Genomic DNA, 16217 nt, shown 5'->3' with positions numbered 1-16217 from the left:
CTATTAGTATTTATTTCTATTAAAAAAAATGTTGAATTTGAATTGTGTCATTTATTTTTGCATAATTACACAATATTTAAGTTAACATAATTTGTGATTACATGGAGTACATATATATTTGTTCTCCCAAAATAGAAAGAAAGAATACATTTGGTAAGGAAAGTTACAGTATTTTATTGATACATACTATTTCCAGGCTTTCAAGGGCCAAATAAAATGAAGTGGCGGGCCACATCTGGCCCCCGGGCCTTGAGTTTGACACCGGTACTTTACATATTTTTTTAGAGTTTATTTTACTGTACTGAAATTCAATCTCGGAAGTTTGTATGTTTCTGTTGTTTATGGTGTTTATGTGTCGATTAAAATGATCAGAAATAAAGCGAAAATGAACAAAGTACATATTTTGAGCAAAACCGGAAGTTCCACAACGATCCAACGTCTAAACTGACTGAGGTGTGGAGATGTCCCCATTCACTATAGAAGAGATCAAAATTGGTATTTTTATAGACGACTGTAACATGGAAATGTTTGTCAACATTATTATGCTCCAGGCAAAAACATTTCTACATAAATGTCGATTTATTAAAGTAAGGCCTACATTTTCTTGTGTTGTGATGTAGGTAGCCCTTTTTGTCTTTTTGGATTATTATCATTATTTTTTTTCCTTCATATTTTTATTATTATTATTTATTAATATTTAATCCTCGCGACCCGATTCAGGATAAGTGATTGAAGATGGATGGATTAATATTTAATACTCTAGTACATATGTACATAAGTACATATTTTGAGCAAAACCGGAAGTTCCACAACAATCCAATGTCTTTTTTATTTAATTTTATTTTTATTTTTTTTATTTTTTTTAACTACTAACATACATTTATAATGCACACAGAAGTCAAGGCACTTTCAACATCAGCGAAACATGTCAAGGAAAGAAAACAAAAGTAAATACAGATAGAGTATTACATATTAATAAATAATAACAATAAATATATGAAAAAATATATATGAAAAAAAGACAAAAAGGGCTACCTAAATCACTTTAAATGTTTTTAACCAATATATAAATTTAAGGGCTTTTGTACTCTTAATCATCCTCCAAGATTTGATTGATAATTGTAAACCATTAAGCCAATTAGAAAATGTAGGCCTTACTTTCATAAATCGACATTTATGTAGACATTTTTTTGCCTGGAGCATAATAATGTTGACAAACGTATAAAAATACCAACTTTGACCTCTTCTATAGAGGTCAAATTTCTTGTTTCTTGTTTCTCAGCCAATCTCTGATCTCCTCCCAAAACTCATGTAACACTCTCACATTCCACAAACAGATGATTGACATCAAATGTCTAAAACAAACCTGGGCAAATTAAGGCCCGGGGGCCTCATGCGACCCGTTAAGCTTTTTAATCTGGCCCGCCAGACATTCCCCCCAAATTTTTTTTAGATCTTTAAGATCTGGACGAAGTGGCTGGGGAGAGGGAAGTCTGGGTTTCCCTGCTTAGGCTGCTGCCCCCGCGACCCGACATCGGATAAGCAGAAGAAGATGGATGGATGGATCTTTAAGATGGAAACTGTAGCTGCCATTATGATGTGCAGTGATGTTTTCAAATGACCGTAAGTCTTGAACTATACAAAGTAATTCAATGGTTGAAATCTGCGAATTTGCATGATATACTAATTACTATGGCCATCTAATTAGTTACTATGGTAATCTAAGTCACAGCAGCTCAGATGAGGCACCAAGCAGTGTGGTTGGGGAACATTTCCACAGAGTGTTTCCAGAGCGGCCAGCCTGAAATGTGGGTGTCAGAGACAGACGTGGAAGGAGATTTTTTACAGCAAACTTCTAAAGCTTAGTGATATATCAAATTTATCAGATATTAGGTGGTTTTTTTTACCCTTCGCGTTCATATTTGACTGCGTTTGTTGCATTTAGCTTGATTGTAAAATATGTCGATTGAGAGGGGGTGTGACGTTCATATGTTGTCAATTTTCAGTGTTTTATCATTCATAGTTAATATCGTAAATCCCACATTCTTTATTTTCATGTACATTCTGGGTGTCTCATTCAGTAAAAAAAAATTAAATTCCATTCCGTTTTTTAAAGCGGTCGGTCTGTCATAACGTTTTTATTAGGGCTGTGAATCTTTGGGTGTCCCACGATCCGATTCAATATCGATTCTTGGGGTCACAATTCGATTCAAAATAGATTTTTTTTCAATTCAACACGATTCTCGATTCAAAAACGATTTTTTCCAGATTCAAAAGGATTCTCTATTCATTCAATACATAGGATTTCAGCAGGATCTACCCCAGTCTGCTGACATGCAAGCAGAGTAGTAGATTTTTGTAAAAAGCTTTTATAATTGTAAAGGACAATGTTTTATCAACTGATTGCAATAATGTAAATTTGTTTTAACTATTAAATAAACCAAAAATATGACTTATTTAATCTTTGAGAAAATATTGGACACAGTGTGTTGTCAAGCTTATGAGATGGGATGCAAGTGTAAGCCACTGTGACATAATTGTTCTTTTTTGTTTTTTTTAAAATAAATGTCTAATGATAATGTCAATGAGGGATTTTTAGAATAGAATAGAATGGACTTTATTGTCATCATATTTGCATATAACGAGATTAAGGACTCCAACTTAAGGTGCGGTAGTGGGAACAAATATGGGGTAAAAATAAATTACACAACAGGTAAGAAAAAACTAACAATTGAAATAAACAGACTACTATCCAATAAAAATAATAAGCAATCCTGTACAATATACAAAACACTGTAGAAATACAAAATACTGTACAATATACAGAACAGGACAAGAGTACCGGAGTAATAAAAAAATCACTGCTATGTTGAAATTGTAACTAATATTGATACTGATGTTGATAATATTCATTTTTGTTTCACTACTTTTGGTTTGTTCTGTGTCGTGTTTGTGTCTCCTCTCAATTGCTCTGTTTATTGCAGTTCTGAGTGTTGCTGAGTCGGGTTTGGTTTTGGAATTGGATTGCATTGTTATGGTATTGCTGTGTATTGTTTTGTTGGATTGATTAATAAAAAAATAAAAATTAAATTAAATTTAAAAAAAAAAATAATAATAATAATTAAAAAAAATATATATATATAAAAAAAATAGATTTTTTAAAAATGAGAATCGATTCTGAATCGCATGTGAGAATCGTGATTTTTTTACCACACCCCTAGTTTTTAGCATTCAATCAGACATTATTGTGAGATTTTTTTATTAGTGTTCCTAAAAATAGATATACCGACCCCCAGACACACTTTTTTCTCCAAATTTGGCTCCCGAGTCAATATAATTACACCAGGCCTGCTCTAAAATGACTGAGATCGGCGATTTCAAACTACAATACCCATGAAGCAAAGCGCGAGGTGACGATTGGCAGCCGAGCGAGCCTATCAGCGTTTAGAAGGCTTGAGCACTACCGCATTGGGCGGGGCTTGGTGTTTAGAAAATGAAGGGAAAACGGCGGGTTAGGTTATAACACGCCTTGAATCAGCGTTTCCAGCGAATATCCTTCAAATATGTACCACTCCCGCTCCGGAGACCACGACGGAGGACGTGTGGACGTGTGAATGACGCGCCGTGATGTCTGTAACAGTCACCGTCTAACCACAGTATATGATAGGTAAGGCTAAAAAAGGAAGGGCCCGCCGCCGTCATGGCCGCCGAAGAGCTTCGGTGAAAAGTAGCTAGCGCCGCCTGACGGACCGCCCGGCGAACCGGGGCGACGCTGTCAGGAAATTGCGCTGCGGAGGAACTGGTCCGCGTTGTCCGGGGGGGTGAGCGCCTTCAAGCGCCCCCCCCCAGACGCCATAAAAGCACATTTTCACGCATCGCGATAATAAAGAAGCATGCTAGCGAGTAGCTGTGGCGAGGCTAACATGATGTCTGCTAACTGCTAATCAAATCATTAATGAAGCCCACAAGATAACCATAACAAATATTTGACAAATGTATCAAAGTCATAAGCAGCTTATCAAATGTATTTAAATAAGGGGTGTCAAGCTCATTTTAGATGGGGGGGCACATGGAGAAAAATCTACTCCCAAGTGGGTCGGACTGGTAAAATCACTGCACGATAACTTAAAAATAAAGACAACTTCAGAGTGTTTTCTTTGTTTAAAAATAGAACAAGCACATTCTGAAAATGTACAAATCATAATGTTGTTTTTTTTTTACACTTACATGTTGCGGTTAATAGTATTCTACCTTTATTTGTTGTTATTTATACTTTCTTACTTTCTACTCTGTGGCCTAGTGGTTAGAGCAGACCTGGGCAAATTACATCACATGCAGCCCATTAAGCTTTTCAATCTGGCCCACCGGACATTCCCAAATAATTTTTTTAGATGTTTAAGATGGAAAGTGTAGCTGCCATTATGATGTGCAGTGACTAAGTCTTGAACTATACAAAGTATTCAAATGGTTGGAATCTGCGCTTTTGCATGATATACTAGTTACTATGGTCATCTAATTAGTTACTATGGTCATCTAATCAGTTACTATGGTAATGTAAGTCACAGCAGCTCAGACGAGGCACCAAGCAGTGTGGGTGTGGAGCGTTTCCACAGAGTGTTTCCAGAGCCTGAAATGCGGGTGTCAGGGACAGACGCGGAAGGAGATTTTTACAACAAAGCTCTAAAGCTTAGTGATATATCAGATGTATCAGATTGTAGGTGGGTTTTTTTTACCCTTCACGTTCATATTTCGCTGTGTTTGTTGTTGCATTTTTGGTGCGTTTCGCTTGATTGTAAAATATGTGGATGAAGAGGGGGTGTGGCGTTTATATGTTGTCAATATTCAGTATTTTATCCTTCATAGTTAATATAGTAAATCCCACATTCTTTAATTTCATGTACATTCTGGGTGTCTAATTTAGTAAAAACATTTAAAATTCCATTGTTTTTTTTAAAAGCGGCCTGTCATAACGTTTTTAGCATTCAATCAGACATTATTGTGAGGTTTTGTATTAGTGTTCCTATAAATAGATATACCGGCCCCCACACAAATTTATTTCTCTAAATTTGACCCCCTGAGTCAAAATAATTGCCCAGGCCTGGGTTAGAGCGTTACCATGAATTGATTACATGGACTTCGACTTAAACAAGGTGAAAAACTTCCTCGGGTGTTACCATTTAGTGGTCAATTGTACGGAATATGTAATCAATCAATCAATCAATCAATCAAAGTGTCCGCCCTGAGATCGGTAGGTTGCGTTAAGTTAAAGTTAAAGTACCAATGATTGTCAAACACACTAGGTGTGGTGAAATTTGTCCTCTGCATTTGACCCATCCCCTTGTTCACCCCCTGGCAGGTGAGGGGAGCAGTGGGCAGCAGCGGTGCCGCGCCCGGGAATCATTTTTGGTGATTTAACCCCCAATTCCAACCCTTGATGCTGAGTGCCAAGCAGGGAAGTAATGGGTCGCATTTTTATAGTCTTTGGTATGACTCGGCCGGGGTTTGAACTCACGACCTACCGATCTCAGGGCGGACACTCTTTGATTGATTGATTGAGACTTTTATTAGTAGGTTGCACAGTGAAGTACATATTCCGTACAATTGACCACTAAATGGTAACACTCGAATAAGTTTTTCAACTTGTTTAAGTCGGGGTCCACTTAAATTGATTCATGATACAGATATATACTATCATATATACTATCATCATAAAACAGTCATCACATAAGATAATCACATTGAATTATTTACATTATTTACAATCGGGTGTGGAGGGGGGTGGGGGGATATGGACATCAAGTAGTGGACATAGAGAGAGAGAGAGAGAGAGATCAGAAGGCATAAGAAAAAGAAAAAGTATCTGCATTTGATTGTTTACATTTGATTATTAGCAATCCGGGGAGGGTGTTAGTTTAGGGTTGTAGCTGCCTGGAGGTGAACTTTTATTGCGGTTTTGAAGGAGGATAGAGATGCCCTTTCTTTTATACCTGTTGGGAGCGCATTCCACATTGATGTGGCATAGAAAGAGAATGAGTTAAGACCTTTGTTAGTTCGGAATCTGGGTTTAACGTGGTTAGTGGAGCACCCCCTGGTGTTGTGGTTATGGCGGTCATTTATGTTAAGGAAGTAGTTTGACATGTACTTCGGTATCAGGGAGGTGTAGTGGATTTTATAGACTAGGCTCAGTGCAAGTTGTTTAACTCTGTCCTCCACCTTGAGCCAGCCCACTGACCGCTGACCACTAGGCCACCGAGTTCAAACCCCGGCCGAGTCATACCAAAGACCATAAAAATGGGACCCATTACCTCCCTGCTTGGCACTCAGCATCAAAGGTTGGTATTGGGGGTTGAATCACCAAAAATGATTCCCGGGCGCGGCCAGTGCTGCTGCTCACTGCTCCCCTCACCTCCCAGGGGGTGAACAAGGGGATGGGTCAAATGCAGAGGACACATTTCACCACACTTAGTGTGCGTGAGAATCATCGATACTTTAATTTCTAAATAAATTATCTGAGTTCATCAGTCAACTCATTGGTGTTCATTTTCAATCTATCAAAATAAAAAATATAAAAATCTAATTATAGGATGTTATTTATGTAGTTTGCTAATTTTCCTCGACTGGTGCACTAACATGATTTTTTTTTCTGACATACTGTATGTAGCATATTCTACAAAGCTAAAATAATTACTATTGTGACATCTAGTGGACACATTTACAACAGCGGTTTCTTTCATTCAAAAATTTTGGCTCATTTCTATACTTAGCAAACTCATCCCCGCGGGCTGGATAAAACCTGCCATGAATTGATTAACGTGGACCCTGATACAAACAAGTTGAAAAACGTATTCGGGTGTTACCATTTAGTGGTCAATTGTACGGAATATGTACTGTACTGTGCTACCTACTAATAAAAGTTTCAATCAAACAATCAACCTACATTTGACACTCCTGATCTACATGCTTCTGTGTTCACAGGGATTGCCCATTAATCCAAAAGGAGACACGGTGAGTGACATGATGGAGGCTGAAGGCGTCTATGTGGAGGCTGGCCAGCCTGAAGAGGTCTACACGGAGCACCAGTACATGTGCAGCGAGTGCCACCTGCTCTTTAACACCCTGGAGGACGTGCTGATCCATCAGCAGATTCACACCGGCCAAGAAGGTGAGTTAGAGGCCGGTGAGACCATCTTGTGTGAGACGGACCAGCAAGGCCAGCAGTACCAGTGTCTGGAATGTGGAAACATCCTGGTCAACTCTGAGGAGCTGCTTCTGCACCAGGAGATGCATATGAAGGAGACGGCGCAGCCAGGTGAGTGGGGATAGCAAAATATACCCCGTGTGAAGTTGCCCATCCTGTCCAAATCTCCCCAAACTTGTTCCGATCATACAACTTTGGTTTGTGTCGTTCTGTTTTTTAAAGGGGAACTGCACTTTAAAAAAAAAAAAATTGCCTATGGAAGGATGTATTCTTTTTTTAATGCATTTTAAATATAAAACAAATGCGTTCAAAAGTCTGCATACAATGGAGCCTGTCAGTCGATCTATTCTGCCTACACAACCCCTAAAAAAAACATCCAAACACCTCCATTAAAGTGTTATATGCAAGATGTAAGTATATACAATACAGTCCAAAGGTTTGGACACACCTTCTCATTCAATGCGTTTTCTTTATTTTCATGTCTATTTACATTGTAGATTGTCACTAAAGGCATCAACACTATGAATGAACACATGTGGAGTTATGTGAAATAACTGAAAACATGTTTTATATTCTAGTTTCTTCAAAATAGCCACCCTTTGCTCTGATTACTGCTTTGCACACCCTTGGCATTCTCTCGATGAGCTTCAAGCACACCTGTGAAGTGAAAACCATTTCAGGTGACTACCTCTTGAAGCTCATCGAGAGAATGCCAAGAGTTTGCAAAAAAGTAATCAGAGCAAAGGGTGGCTATTTTGAAGAAACTCGGATATAAAACATGTTTTCAGTTATTTCACCTTTTTTTGTTAAGTACATAACTCCACACGTGTTCATTCATAGTTTTGGTGCCTTCAGTGACAATCTACGATGTAAATAGTCATGAAAATAAAGAAAACTCATTGAATGAGAAGGTGTGTCCAAACTTTTGGCCTGTACTGTATGTAATGTAGTAACAGGCACATATATATAATAACATTTAATATTTATGTATTTTGGTGATTTTAAGCATACGCGGAGCATTAATTTAAAAACACATCACAATGGGGTTTTTTCAACTACATCTGTGATTACTACTCACTGCAAACGTTGATAGTCAACAAAGAAGATAAGGGGTGTGGAACCAAGTGTCTTTTCGGGTCGTTCGCCATATCCGGGTCTAAGTTGGCTGTCAAAGTGTACCATCTTGTCGGAATATGTCTTCATCCTTCTACTATTCAGGTAAGAGGCATAATTTATGATCTAGAATAAAGTTTGACTAGCAGGAAAGCGAGGAAACATCTCACCAGTTGATTATGTCAACATATGCACACAAGCTTGTGATCACGGCGCCGCTATAAATAATTTGTCTGTGTTAGCGCTTATAATAACAATATCACTAATACTTGGTTAATATTCAAGACACAAAATGTAAGTTATGTATAGTTGGCGCTTTTTGAATGGTTATTGATTGAATTTTATGGGTGGAATAGAGAACCTCTCATTGGCTCAGCTGTGAGCGGGCTTTTATTTACAAGTTTTAATGCATTAAAAATTCATCAGTCATATCTTTTATGATTGTGAATGATAGGCAAAATTCCCCCCAAAATACAGTTCCCCTTTAAGTTATTCTAAAATATACTTTCTGACGAGTGATGTCATCCAAGCCCCTCACATGGTCCAAATCACCTCAAACTTGTTTAATTAGGTTGTGCTGCTAAATGTTTGAACTATTATAGTTAAGTTATAAGTGTTTCAGTATTCATAACCAGCCCCCCCACCTTGTCAAAACCTCACCAAACCAGTCCCAGCCATTGGTGCTGCAAACATTTTTGGTCTATTATGGTTTTTAAGATATAAACGTTAGGCGATTCTACTTTGTGAAGTTGCCCCACCCCACCTTTTCCCAAACCTCCTCAAACTTGTCCCGATCGTGTGTGTTACATTTGTGCTGCGGAAATATTCGTTCGGGCCATCATGGTTTTTGTTTCTGTTAGTAATGTGTAACTATGTGTTATTAATCATAACTAGACCACCTATCTTGAAATTTCCCCAAACTTATCCTATTTGTTTGTGCTGCAAACATTTTTGGTCTAACTATTGTAGTTTTTGCATTAACGTCTTGTGATTCACCTGTGTGACGTTTGCTTGTCCAGGTTTTATGGTTTTGTTATTAATGTGTAATTAACCGTGTTATTCATCATAACTAGACCCTAACTACGGCAAAATTCCCCCAAACCTGTCTCATTCATTTGTGCTCTTATCATTCTTAAGTTAACAAATTGACCAACTTCTGGGCGTATGGCCACAACCTTCGACTATACTAGAAGTGTGGAAAAAAGTAACTGACAAAATTAAGGATAAACAAGGGAAATTTGAGACTCATATTTAGAATTTCAGTCTAGTAATACTCAGTATGGCAACAATTTGTGTGGACCAAAGTAATATTTTTAGTTTTTACATTGTAAAACACAATGATCAAACTCAAGGCTGTTTTATGTGGCCTGAAAATGATTTGTCAATTAAGCACTTCATTATTTTTACTAAATGCATTCGTTCTTAGTTTTTGACAGAAAAGTTGCATGCAGTTTTTGTAACTTTACTATCTGATCATGCAACAAACAATAGTACCATACATCCCCAGCATTTGTTTTGTTAAAATATCTGTCACCCTGACCTATGATTTCAAAGCAAGTTAGCTCTTAATTTGTACGTAAAACATAAGCAAATGCAATCAAGGCGATTGTGTACCGTATTTTTCAGACTATAAGTCAGTTTTTTTCATAGTTTGGCCGGCCGGGGGTGCGACTTATGTGTGAAATTATTAACACATTACCGTAAAATATCAAATAATATTATTTAGCTCATTCACGTAAGAGACTAGACGTATAAGATTTCATGGGATTTAGCGATTAGGAGTGACAGATTGTTTGGTAAACGTATAGCATGTTCTATATGTTATAGTTATTTGAATGACTCTTACCATAATATGTTACGTTAACATACCAGGCACGTTCTCAGTTGGTTATTTATGCCTCATATAACGTACACTTATTCAGCCTGTTGTTCACTATTCTTTATTTATTTTAAATTGCCTTTCAAATGTCTATTCTTGGTGTTGGCTTTTATCAAATAAATTTCCCCAAAAAATGCGACTTATACTCCAGTGTGACTTATATGTTTTTTTCCTTCTTTATTATGCTTTTTCGGCCGGTGCGACTTATACTCCGGAGCGACTTATACTCCGAAAAATACGGTACTATCCTGAGGAAAGTATACATTAAGTCATGTACAGTATATGCACGGTTATATAACTGCGATGAAAACGAGTTTGACACCCCTGCAAAAGTAACATGAGGGATAAGCTATCAAATATACCAGAGAAAGTATGACTTTGAGAATAAAGTTTTACATTTTAATAAAGAAATCATATTTTGTAAAAATAAAGCTCTACTTTGTAAAGTGGGTTTGGGGAATTTTTTTTTAAAAATCGATAATTTAACAATAAAAAAGAATCGCAATTCGAATTAAATCACAATTTGAACACCCCTAAAATGTGTATTTTGAAACATCAGTACCAATACTTTGAATTAGAGATTGTACACTAAGCAACTTCTGCGTTATCATTCCCCAGAGTACAGTGAGGCCCTGGTGCCTGAAGATTCTGGTACGCAGTCTCCCAAAGCAGTCCAGTACCAGTGTCTGGACTGCTTGGCCCTGTTTGACTCACCTGATTCTTGGCTGGAGCACCGCAGAAGCCACAGCACGAGCGCCACACACAGCCACATGGAGACCATGGTGAGGGTCACAGATGTCATTCATCAACTATTACTGTGAGAGTGGATCCAATGCAAAGCTATATCACAGTCCTTCCTGCCCTGGCCTACAGGAGTATGTGCTCCAACCAGACGGCACCGTGACTCCCGTCAACAACGTGCCAAACTTTGTGCTGAGTGAGCAACAGGCTGGGGAGATCTTGGCACAGGTGCGTGAAATGAAACGTGTGCGTCCTCAAATGGAGACGAAAAGTTAAGTCTATTTGACTTTGTGGATCTTTCAGGTGTTTGCACAGCAGCAGAAAAAGAAGACCGACCACTCTCAGGTCTCCAAATCTGGCTCACGCGCTTCCCTGCTGCCCCCCGTGACGTCCAACCCGGGCTTGGCCACCATGCACCTTCAGATTCTAACCGCTCAAGCTCTGGCCGACGGCTCCAGCTTGCTTGGTCAGGGAAAGAAGGGCACCCGGAGAGTGGAGCTGAGGTTGGCACCGAGCGCCCGCAGCGACACACAGCGGCAGGCGGCTGAGGTGGTGGTCATCCACCCCTATGAGTGCTCCGAATGCTCCCTCCTCTTCCAAAGCCCGGAGGACTTACTCCAACACCAGGGGGAACACTTCCTGGGGCAGGACAAAGAAAGCGCAGAGGCGGGAGACATAGGTGGCATTGAGAAAGCACACAATACGGACAGCTTGACAATAAGACAACCAAACCAGTTTAGAATAGCGGAGAAGAAAGGTGAGGCATGGGCCAAGCCTCAGCAATGTACACTGTGCGACCGCACCTTCAACTCCGCCAACCGCCTCAGTGCCCACCAGCGCGTGCACGAGATGGGCACGCACGAATGCAGCGAGTGCGGAAAGGTCTTTAAGAAGGAAACGTCGCTGCAGACTCACATGCGTTCTCACTCGGGCGTGGCCAGGTATCTGTGTGTGGACTGTGGCCAATGCTTTACCACGGAGATGACCCTCATCGTGCACAGGTGAGCACTCCGAACGGGACCAACCTTTCTATTCCCGTGTGCTTCAGCTTTGCTTCCATTTTGCAGGAAGTTGCACACCTCAGATCCCTTTCACAAATGTCAGTTCTGCAACAAAACCTTCGCCAACATGACCAAGTACCTCTATCACCGGCAAACACACCTCAGCCTTGACGCCTCTGGTGCGAAGAGCTCCATTGCTACCACCAGTGTACTCCACTTTCCTACTTTTATACAGTCCTGAACCTGTAAGACATGTTTGAATAGGACTCAGATGCTTTCTTCTCTCTCCAGGTGGATGCCGCTCCACGCCGAGCATCTCAATCCACCCTCGCCATCCTGCAGAGAGTGAGGGAGAAAAACGTTCGCCTGATGCCCCCGCTCACAGAGGAGGAGATGGAGAATATGGACCAGGATCCTTCAGGGAGAAGTGAGGTGGCCAAACAGGAAGAGAAGATGATTGAGGTTGCGGCAGCAGCGGAAGTCTCAGCTGCCAAAGCTCCTGAGGATGTCGCATCCGGCTCTTCGGGAAGTGATACCTCCGCGTTGATGGACAAAAAAACATTCACTTGCCATTCCTGCTCAAAAACATTCCCCTCACAGATGCAGTTCGTCTACCACCGTCGCAAGGCGCACGCTGCCGAACGCAGCTTCGTGTGCGGCGTATGCGGTAAATCATTCAAGAAGCAGATCCACATGCGCAACCACAGCCGCACGCACACGGGCGAGCGGCCGTTCCAGTGCGCCGACTGTGGCAAGACCTTCTCGTCCCTCGCCAACCTCAGGCGACACAACCTCATCCACACGGGCGTGAAGCCTTACCACTGCAACTTGTGTAATCGCTCCTTCTCGCAGTCGTCCAACCTGCGTCAGCACAGCCGGCTGCACCTGGGGGTGGCTGGACTGAGCTGCCCCGATTGCCCCGCCACCTTTAGCAACGCCAACAGGCTGGCGGTGCATCGCTACACGCATCACCCGGGATCTCCCGCCCCCTTCCCGTGCCCTCACTGCGCTGCCGGCTTCATCACTGGGAGGCGACGCGACGAACACTGTTTGGAGCAGCACCCCCTGCTGCCCCCGCTCGGAGACGCCACAGCAGTAAATGAGCCGGGATTAGAAGATTGTGGCGTTGTTACACAAGGAGGTCTGGACTGTAACCTCTGCGGTAAAAAGCTGAACTCTGCCGCCAACCTGCGACTTCATAAACTGAGCCACCTGGGTCCCGGGCGGCTACGTGGTGCCTCGACCAAGCGGCCTAAATCTCACCAGTGTCTCATATGCGGCAAATTCTTTGTTTCCACCTCCGGTGTGGCGCTGCACCAAAGGGTCCACACGGGCGAGCGCCCCTTTCCCTGCCAGGTGTGCGGCAAGCGCTTCCGGCAGAACACGCACCTGCGCGAGCACCTGCGCACGCACTCCGGGGAGCGGCCGTTCCGCTGTGAGGTGTGTGGGAAGGGCTTCATCCAGAGCATGCACCTGGCCGAGCATCGCCGAACGCACACGGGCGAGCGGCCGCACAAGTGCCCCTACTGCAGCAAGGCCTTCAAGACCTTCTCCAACCTGAGGAACCACAAGAAGACGCACAACAGGCAGCAGAGGCTGGACAAGGAGGTCGCAGCGGCGGCTTCAAGCTCGACCGTGACCGTGGTGGAGGGTTCTGCAGTGGAACTTGCCAAGGGGCAGCCTCACCTCATCCAGATTCAATCATCTGATGGTGAAAAGGTCAGTGTGTGTCTGTGGAAAAAATGCTCCAAAAGTAGAGATGGGAATCTTAGAGCACCTCACAATTCTATTAAAAATCTATTATTGATGCATCTTTAAGGTACAGTACAGGGCAAAAGTTTGGACACCTTCTCCTCATTCAATGTGTTTTTTTTATTTTCATGACTATTTACATTGTAGATTGTCACTGAAGGCATCAAAACTATGAATGAACACATGTGGAGTTATGTACGGTACTTAACAAAAAAAAGGTCAAATAACTGAAAAAAAAGTTGTATATTCTAGTTTCTTCAAAATAGCCACCCTTTGCACTGATTACTGTTTTGCACACTCTTGGCATTTTCTCAATGAGCTTCAAGAGGTAGTCACCTGATATGGTTTTCACTTCACAGGCGTCATAGTTGTGATGCCTTCAGTGACAATCTACAATGTAAATAGTCATGAAAATAAAACGCATTGAAATGAGGTGTGTCCAAACTTTTGGCCTGTACTGTATATTGATGCAGTTTTACATTTATTTTTGTTTCACTAAATAAGCGTTTATCACTTGTCATCTTTAAAAAAAACAGTGCATTTGTAATAAGAAACAGTTAAATTAATTCCCATCACATTTATTAAATTAATAGAAATGTGTGTTAAACTGGAATATAATAAAGGAGCTGGTTGGATCTCTGTGAGGTGGCTCGCTGCAGTCAGCTAAATTTTAGAACTGTCTGCATTACTTTATTTACAAAAAATGAATCTATTATCAACAATAACTAATCGATTTTATAATCAACCATGTCTGAATTGAGATGCATCTAAAAATCAATTTCCCGGGCCTCTACTCCCAAAGTGTGAATGAAATGTGTCCATCACTGTCTCACAGGCCAGCCCAACCATCATGTGCAACGAGTTTGGGGAGACCATTGCCATCATTGAGAGCAGCGAGGGCGGGTTGGTGCCTTTCGAGCAGGCGCTGGAGATCTTTCACACAGCGCTAGAGAACGGCCTCGCCATGGAGACCGTTTCCGTTGAAGGAATGCACCTGCTCTGAGGACAAATAGCCATCAAACAAAACAAAAACGGAATAAATGCTGATCAATGATTGATAGTAACAGATGTTGTATCTGCAAAGTTGTGAGACAGCAGAGTATTTTGAAATGTACAAAAAGTGCTTTAAAAGCTTTTGGCTTGTGTATAAATGAGTTGTACATCATGACCTTTTTTAATGAGTTTACATTTCTGTGGACTGGACAGGACCGCTGCCATTAAATATGTGAACTGAGTAAATATTTTGCATCATTCACCACCTAATTGCTCTTTTATTGGCATACTGAAAGTTACAGATACAAAAATTGTTTGTGTCTCTCGGATACTGAACAGCGAAAACAAGAAGTAGAACACAAAAACATTGAAAAGCCATATAATTGTGTTTTTTTTTTCTTAACCTTTTAACGAAGGGGCACCTTTAACAGTCCATTTGTGTCCATAACCACTACAGGATTTATCCAAGACGTGATCGGTGTGGTTGATTGTGGAGGAGCTCTGGGTAGAGCAGTAAAGTGACAAAAGAAGGAAAGAGGTGTTGTCTATAAATACTGATTTGTATTACTGAAGGAATAAAAGGTAAAAAAATAACAGACTGGTTTGTTAAAAAGCCAGTGGTGGGAAGACTGGAGCACGGAGGGGGTGACTGTGCATGCGTGAGGCAGCCTCCAAAAACTGACCAGGCAAGAATAAGGATGCAGTGACAGGAGGATTCATTAATATAATATTAAAAGTCACAGGAACAAACCCATTATGATTTTTTTTTTTTTAAAAAGGTCAATAAAACCATTTTGCAAAAGAAAAAAAAAAGGATAATGGCCAAAGACGCACTAACCTCCTTCCTTCATGCTTAACCGACAACAAGAGGCACGGGAATGTTTGCTTCCTTTCTGACTGGTCTGTGCAGGGGAACAGCGGGAATGATGGCACAGCCAGAAGCGTCAGACCTTTCCGGAAAAGATCTTGAGGGTCCAGAGAATGGAGATAAAGGAACCAGATGGTTCAGAGTCCATGGATGTAAAGAGTAAGGGGCCCAGCCCCAAGAAGCTTTCCTGTCTGACTCCAATCTTTTTAAAGCTTTTAAGACTTTTCCAGATCTCTGTCACTTCCGAAGGAGAAATGTCTCTCCTAGGTGATTAATACAAAAAGGTTTCTACGCCTTTTTTTTGGTATCTCATGTCAAAGACTGAAACTGGTCCTCAATCTTCACCTCGAAGAGTCCTGCGAGTCGCCGGGATCATGCGGGCTCCCCTCTGCCCCGCCTTCCTCGTCTACGTCATCCTGCAGATCCCCAGCCCCCCTTCCTCCGTCACCTGATTGGGCACCGGAGGGTCCGGGCAGGGCATCAGGGGGCATGGGGAGACCCGAGGCGTCGGATGGGGTGGCTGTCTGCATGATCTTCTGCCGGACCTCCCTGATCTTCAGCTGCAGGCACACTTTAGTGGGGAATATGTCCGAGTATCTGGTCTGGAAGGCTGCGGTGGCTTGAGCTGCAGTGGGGACAAAGCATGAATGTGTGTCCTTAGTGGGGATGTCC

The 16217-nt window shown here is 41.4% G+C and overlaps 2 protein-coding genes across 3 annotated transcripts in view; one reads left to right on the top strand and one right to left on the bottom strand.

The window, feature by feature from the left end:
* The first annotated feature begins 3479 nt into the window (after positions 1-3479).
* znf526 (zinc finger protein 526) lies at positions 3480-15247 on the top strand. Its single transcript, XM_062063893.1, has 8 exons — positions 3480-3667; positions 6976-7309; positions 10809-10972; positions 11064-11159; positions 11235-11932; positions 11999-12140; positions 12224-13651; positions 14520-15247. The coding sequence occupies exons 2-8, from the start codon at positions 7015-7017 to the stop codon at positions 14685-14687; spliced, it is 2991 nt and encodes a 996-aa protein (XP_061919877.1). The 5' UTR covers positions 3480-3667; positions 6976-7014; the 3' UTR covers positions 14688-15247.
* The window catches only part of cicb (capicua transcriptional repressor b), a 98453-nt gene continuing 96818 nt past the window's right edge, over positions 14583-16217 (bottom strand). The window contains exon 20 of one of the 2 annotated variants that reach the window (XM_062063892.1): positions 14583-16170. In XM_062063892.1, the coding sequence (XP_061919876.1) occupies positions 15887-16170 (284 nt within the window). In that variant the 3' untranslated portion in view covers positions 14583-15886. The remainder of the gene's footprint in view (positions 16171-16217) is intronic. The other variant, XM_062063891.1, reaches the window with a different exon arrangement.

Source organism: Entelurus aequoreus, linkage group LG11 (assembly GCF_033978785.1).
Source record: "Entelurus aequoreus isolate RoL-2023_Sb linkage group LG11, RoL_Eaeq_v1.1, whole genome shotgun sequence".
NCBI lineage: Eukaryota > Metazoa > Chordata > Actinopteri > Syngnathiformes > Syngnathidae > Entelurus > Entelurus aequoreus.
This window is presented reverse-complemented; position numbering and strand designations above follow the sequence as displayed.

What these genes read in the sequence shown, in the direction of transcription:
- znf526 (XM_062063893.1), top strand. Translation starts at nt 7,015, where the DNA reads ATGATGGAGGCTGAAGGCGTCTATGTGGAGGCTGGCCAGCCTGAAGAG. An exon ending in ATGACCCTCATCGTGCACAG is followed by an intron (nt 11,933 to 11,998) that starts GTGAGCACTCCG and finishes TCCATTTTGCAG; the next exon opens with GAAGTTGCACACCTCAGATC. An exon ending in AATCATCTGATGGTGAAAAG is followed by an intron (nt 13,652 to 14,519) that starts GTCAGTGTGTGT and finishes ACTGTCTCACAG; the next exon opens with GCCAGCCCAACCATCATGTG.